The following is a 6523-nucleotide window of genomic DNA, read 5'->3' on the forward strand; positions in this document are numbered from 1 at the left end:
AAGTTCAAGTAATGGATGGGCTCGTCTTAGATTTATTTTAGCTAGTCAGTTAGTTATTAATTATTCAATCCAATACTTATAATTGTCAATTCTATTGAAACTGTTGTAACTTTTAAAAAAACTCTTATTATCTTTCGGGTTTTTGTTAAAAGTAAGAGGAGCATAGAGATAGATAAAAAAAATGAAAAATGTGTAATGTTAATGATAATGTCGAAGCAATAGAATCTTTAAGGTCTCAAGTTCGAGTATATACATACACTCTCTCTATATTTTTCTTTAGTTAAACTAGTTAGTTGTTAGTTATTTTATTTAGCGCTTGTAACGATCAATTCAATTAAAACTATTGTATCTTAGAAAAAATCATAATTGTAAGTCTTTCTATCTTTGCTAAAAATGAGAATAAAATGAGATAGATAGAAGAGACGAAAAATGAGTTCAATTGATTGCTAAATGTAAGAGGAGCATGGGGGTAGATAGAAAAAAAAAATTGAACAATGGGTGCAATTAGTGGTGTTGGTGAATGTGTGATGCCAATGAATATTGGGTGGGAAAAAATGGTTAGGTGACCTTGTGTGAATGACTATGATAGATGAATATTAGTTCAACTTTTTGTGAAAGAAAGGGGCTAAAGTTGCCTTTTGGGGTCCCTCTTTTGAATTGTGGGAGGTAATTGGTTAAAAAAAGAGTACTAAAGGTAAAGGTCCTTTATCTTAGTGGCTGCAAAAGCATATTATGGAAGAACATATAAGCAAGATATGAATACACGAAAATTTTATACGAAAAATGAAATGAAATGTATGATTTGTTGTATAGTGTGGGCCTAAAAACTCAAATTATAACCAATTTTTGGGCATGAAAGTGATGGGTCACGTGGAATGCTTTCCCCCACCAACAAATTACATAATTATAGGGTTTAAAAAAAAATGGTAAACTGTTTTGGACTCAAACGGTAGATTGGACTAAATTTCTATTTTTATAATATAAAAATAAATATTTTATATTTAAAGTAGTGAAAATAATTAAAAATATAACTAATTATGAAAAAAAATACATGGAAATTTTGTGATATAATATTTAAAAATCATAAATTAAAGTATCTTCTGTCAAAATAAGTATAAAAATTCAAAACAAAAATTAATATGAAAAAAATCAAGAACCAAATCGAGCCGAATTGAACTGAATTATGATGGATGATTCGAAAAATTTGACCGAATCAAACTGATATCACCCCTACGTAGTTATATCTCATCAAATCTTTGTAGACAAAAATACCACGAAAGTCTCTGTACTAGGAGTTAGATTGCATTTTGTCCTTCTACTCAAAAAATAGATAAATTAGTCAATGTACTTTAGATAAAAAAACAAACTTGTCATTCTATTGAAAATTTCATCCATTTTTGCTATTAAAAATTGGTCTTTATACATTAACATGAGGTTCACGTGACATGTATTTGATAATTTCGACAAGTTTTTAATGATACAAATGGATGAAAATTTTAATAGAAACAACTAATTTGCTTTTTGATTTAACATATAACAACTAATTTACCTATTTTTAAGTAAAAGTGACAAAATATAATTTGAATCATACTGCAAAGATTTCCATGATACTTTTACCAACAACCTAAAAATCTCGAAAAGGACCAGTAAAAACTCAGATAGTAAGGGAATAGCCAAAAGACACTCATGTCTTTGACACAAAGAAAAAAAAAAGACATTCATGTCTCTTGTTAAAATGACCTTTATTTAAAAAAAACCTGTTTTGAGTAAAAACAAACATACTTTTGTACAAACATTTGTCATGTCTTGTGTTTTCTAGGGTGAAAATGGTTGAGTTTTGTTGGTATGCAACTGAAAACGGCACATAAAAAAATCAAATTCCGATTAGTCATAACCGGGCCGGTTGTGGGGGGGCGAGTGTGCACGTTCGAATGAAGCACGAGACGACTAATCATCGTCTGTTTCTCCTTTGTTTCCTTCGGCAAAAGAAGCAATCCGAACATGGAGATTCCGTTTTACTCAAGTAACCGGTTTGGAGCTTGCTAGTAGGTATGTTTAGGTCTTCCGTAAGTATCTGATGAAGCTTCCGATTTTCCTCCATAAGTTGTTCGATAATTTGTTGATGTTTCATTACCTGAATGGAAAGCAGAATTCTAACACATTCTGAACGAGACAACGAACATGAACACGAACACTAACATAAAACAACCAAAACCGGGTTGCAAAGCAAATAAGGGGCATTACCAATTGAAGCATGTTGTTTTCAGTTGGCAACCGTGCCGCCTACAAATCAACCAAACCAGGTTAATTATCGCAACTGCCTACCGCAATCACTGATAACCAAAATCGGAACAAAACACAACCGCTCGTTCCCGGGTCGTGTAAACACGATATTCTACACGCACAAGCATAAAACTAGCTTTGCATACCAGTTCATTTTGGCTAGTTTCGTCATCGTTGAAAACTGGATTTTGCAAAAAACTACTGAGAACTTTTTCTGTTCGAGTTCCAAAAGTTGAACCTCTGCTCGTAATCCCGGGTCCAGGCAACCCTTGGGATGTAGAATCTGCTAGCTTTGACACTATCTGGTTCATGTTTCCGAGTGGATTTCGGGATGGTTCATTCGTTGTGGTCCAACCACTTCGAAACGATGCAGGAAAAGCACCTCCAATGAAGGGTAATCCGGGAGCCTTTCCGAACTTCATCATCAATTTCGCCATTGTTTCTATAACACAACATTGAATTTGATGCAACATCCCAGGCTTCGCAGAGAGTCCTGTACCGGGAACAACATTCTCCGTAAAAAACGAATGTCTTTAGTTCATAGCACATTATTTGTATTGCAGCACGGGAAAAAAGATGATAGAAAGCAAAGCTGGTTCAATGAGGACATTGCATACCGACACCGAAACCGTGGCCAAAACCGACACCACATCCAATCCCGGCTTCAATGCTCTTAGCTCCGAATTTCGTTAACTAAAACAAAACAAGAAAGACGAGGAATGCAGATTGGATCAAACAAACAAAAATCAAAGACGAAAGACGATCATAAAACCGCGCATTTAACTTACAGCATCATTGACGTGTTTGCTAACACCAGAAAACGCATTGGTTGCGCCTCTAGTTGCACTCATAACTTGTCCCAGCATAGGTATCGTACCTGATATTACAGTGCGGTTAACACAATATCCGCGAAAGAATGTACTATGAACTAGAAATGCCGGAAAAACTTGCATCGTTCACCATACAATATGTTCATCAATCATAAAAGTTTTGATGCTACTAATTCATTCCTTATTGAATTAGATGCCAAAGAAATGGTGACTTGTGTTTCCATTTTCGTTTTTAGAACTGGACCAACCTTGAGCTAAAATTCACTCTCAGAAAACAGAAAATATTCAAGTTTTAACAAACTACAAATCAATGAACCCACCACCTCAAAAACCATAAACATCCAAATAGAAGCCGATGGATTCAACAAGACATACTCGCTATATGAACTCCACCTTAGACGGCTTTCATCATAATTGAGAGATCAAACCCTCGCTTGACCCAAAGACAATACTAACACATTAAAGGGTCCATCAACTCTGATCAGACAATACTTTAAAAAGTTCGACCTCTCTTCAACAATTTACTATGACATTATTGACTAAAATAAACAATTCCAAAAAAAAAAGAAAAACATTTTTCGTTCCCATAAATTTTATTCTGTTCCTATTAAGAGAAAGAAAGACTACCCTATCTAATTATATGCGATTTGTGTTCCCGCTTTTATTCCTCTTACTGGACCGATCCTAGTTAACACTAAACTAAAAATCACAATCACAAGGCACAAAAAATTCAAGCTTTTAACAAATTATAAATCAATAAACATACCAGATCAAAAACCAATAATATCTAAACAGAAAAACATGAGTTCGAATCCGTTTAAGTGTGTATTTTCATACCATTAACATCCAATTAAAAAGTTGATATTCATTTCACTAACCCACATTTTTTCCATTAAGTAGGTAAAAAAAAATGAAAGTGATATCAAAATTGATACATACAAGTTTTTTTGGGAAGCAAATTAGGACCAAAATCATCATTTTTGGGACCAAAATCATCATTTTTGGGACCAAACAAATCACCCCAATTCATCTTCACAACTCAAAAGCTAAGGTTTTCTTCTCTTTTCTTCATTAAAAATCAAATGTTATGAGCAGTACCTAGATTTATACCACAGCCTATACCAATACCACAACCAAGGGCAAAGGCAGTAAATACTTGACCCATTTTCAAAGTTAACGGATTCTGTAATGTCATTGCTTGAAAGCCTTTCTTTTGATTATTTGTTGCCACCATTGTTTAACAAGTCTTTTTTTTTTTGTTTTTTTCTCAATTCCTAAAGCGAAAAGGTGTTTCATTTGTGGGTGTCTTTTTCATGTTCTTTTCTGTTCGGAGAAGCTAAGGATTTTTCGTGTCTTGTTAACGGTGTTTGAGTTTTTAAGTTCGTCTTGTTACTTTTGAACAGGATAATATAGGGATGTTTAAACAGTTAAAGGAAATGTTAATTGAATCGAATTAGTATTAATAAAATTAATTGAATATTTTAATTCTTTAAAATTAAATTGAAACTTTTTTAAAAAATTTAATCAAATCGAAATATTTCAGTTAATTTGATTATTCGACTGAATTAATCAAAAATTTTATGTTTTTGTTTTTTTATTTATCAAAACAAGTGTAAAACATATCAAGAAAAATAAATTGATAATATTTATTTGATCGAATTATCTGAATTAAAACTACATATAATTTGTATTATTAATTATTAAATTCGGTTAAATACTCGATTTCAAAACGAATTAACCGATAATCAAACTTTAAAAAAATTATTAACCAAACTTCGACCAATTAGATTGGTTAACCGACAGGTTAACCAAATTAGATCGGTTCAACCGATTAATTTGGTTTTAATTGAAATTTGAACGCCCCTGGGCTAAAGTTGGGCTTTGGGTATTTTGTTTAGTTAGTGGTTGAGCTAGTGGAGATTAAAAGGGATTGAATTATGTTGTTAGTCTTTATATTTTATGAAAGTTGCAGATTTAATTCATATATTTTAATTTGGTAATTTTTAGTATTTGTACTTTTCAAATGTTAAAATTTCAACCCTTACCAAATGATAACGTTTAAATCTACTAAGTTTTATTATTTCCAAAATTTGACACGGCACACATATTATCATATGTTAACTTGTCATTTTTATATATTACTCATTAAAAATTTAGTTAATGGATTAACGATTATCATTTACATTAAGACTTCAAAATTTGAAAAAATATATAAACTTAGAATGATTCAATTGAGTAATGTAGACTAAATCTACAACTGAATGCATAATAGAGAACTAGTAATTGAATTTAATAACTAATAGAGTCAGAATAAAAATCTCAAAATTCAAAAATTATAAGGATTAAATCCATAACTTTTACAAAATATAGGAAATAATAGCATAATTTAACCTTTGTCTAATTTTGGGAGTTCTCTTCAACCTTTTTATCTCTTCTGGTTTTTGTTTTATATATATCTATAGCATATAAAGGGTGGGTTTGGACGGAGGTGGAGTGTGGTGTAGTGCATTTTAACTTACACTTTGTTTTATATTATAATATCTAATTTCACCATCACTGTTACACTAACTAGAGGTAGATGCCCGTCCATCCAAACCGATCCTAAGATATCATGTGCTAAGGCTAACTTGTGTTTAGGCTAGCATTCGAGTAAGTCTCTCAAAATATGTCCCGAATTGATGAGGCCTGCTTATCATGGAAATATTGAGGCCTTATATGAACTGATACATCAAGATCCTCATGTTCTGGAGCATTTTGATTTACTACCTTTCGCTCAAACTCCTTTGCATGTAGCTGTAGCAATGGGGCATACCAATTTTGCGTTAGAGATCATGAGGCTTAAACCATCTCTTTCCAAGAAGCTAAACCCAAATGGGTGGTGCCCCTTCCACGTTGCGTTGCTAAGTAACCAGACCTCGACTGTGTATAGGCTACTACAGACGAAGCCAGAACTTGTCCGTGTCAAAGGAAGGGATGGTTTCACTTCACTGCACCGGGTAGTTGAAAACGATGACCTTAACCTTTTGTGTGAATTTCTAGCGGTTAGCCCTCTTTCCATCACCGACACCACCAATCGAGGCCAAACGGCTTTGCACATCGCTGTCAACAAGGGAAATGCCAGAGCTTTAAATGTTTTATTGTCATTTCTTCGAAGGTCATTGTATAGAGAGGCACGCTTCTTCAACTAGTCTAAACTCACTTGAAATCTTTTGAAGCCAGATGGAAGATGGTACATTTTTTGAATGTTTCATAAATGATTTGTCTAAATTATGTTCAGATCGGTCAGTTACAGGATGACTCTTCATTGGAAGTCCTGTCAGCAACAATATATCTTCTAATATTATTTTCACTTCATTGCATTAGAGATAAAACATATGGATATTTAATCTTCATCGTTCAGTTAGAGTGAA

General features: G+C 32.9%; 2 protein-coding genes across 2 annotated transcripts; one reads left to right on the top strand and one right to left on the bottom strand.

The window, feature by feature from the left end:
• Window positions 1-1723: 1723 nt before the first annotated feature.
• On the bottom strand, window positions 1724-4233 carry LOC107940979 (uncharacterized). The gene is made up of 6 exons (XM_016874457.2): window positions 4053-4233; window positions 3072-3160; window positions 2901-2976; window positions 2430-2776; window positions 2245-2283; window positions 1724-2134 (listed from the first exon to the last, which is right to left on the bottom strand). Exons 1-6 carry the CDS (start codon window positions 4141-4143, stop codon window positions 1952-1954), a joined length of 825 nt encoding a protein of 274 aa, XP_016729946.1. The 5' UTR covers window positions 4144-4233; the 3' UTR covers window positions 1724-1951.
• A 1558-nt stretch (window positions 4234-5791) lies between these two features.
• On the top strand, window positions 5792-6301 carry LOC107940980 (ankyrin repeat-containing protein BDA1-like). The gene has a single exon (XM_016874458.1). It carries the CDS (start codon window positions 5792-5794, stop codon window positions 6299-6301), a length of 510 nt encoding a protein of 169 aa, XP_016729947.1.
• The last annotated feature ends 222 nt before the right edge of the window (window positions 6302-6523 follow it).

The sequence above is a fragment of the Gossypium hirsutum genome, chromosome A03, assembly GCF_007990345.1.
Source record: "Gossypium hirsutum isolate 1008001.06 chromosome A03, Gossypium_hirsutum_v2.1, whole genome shotgun sequence".
NCBI classification, from domain to species: Eukaryota; Viridiplantae; Streptophyta; class Magnoliopsida; order Malvales; family Malvaceae; genus Gossypium; species Gossypium hirsutum.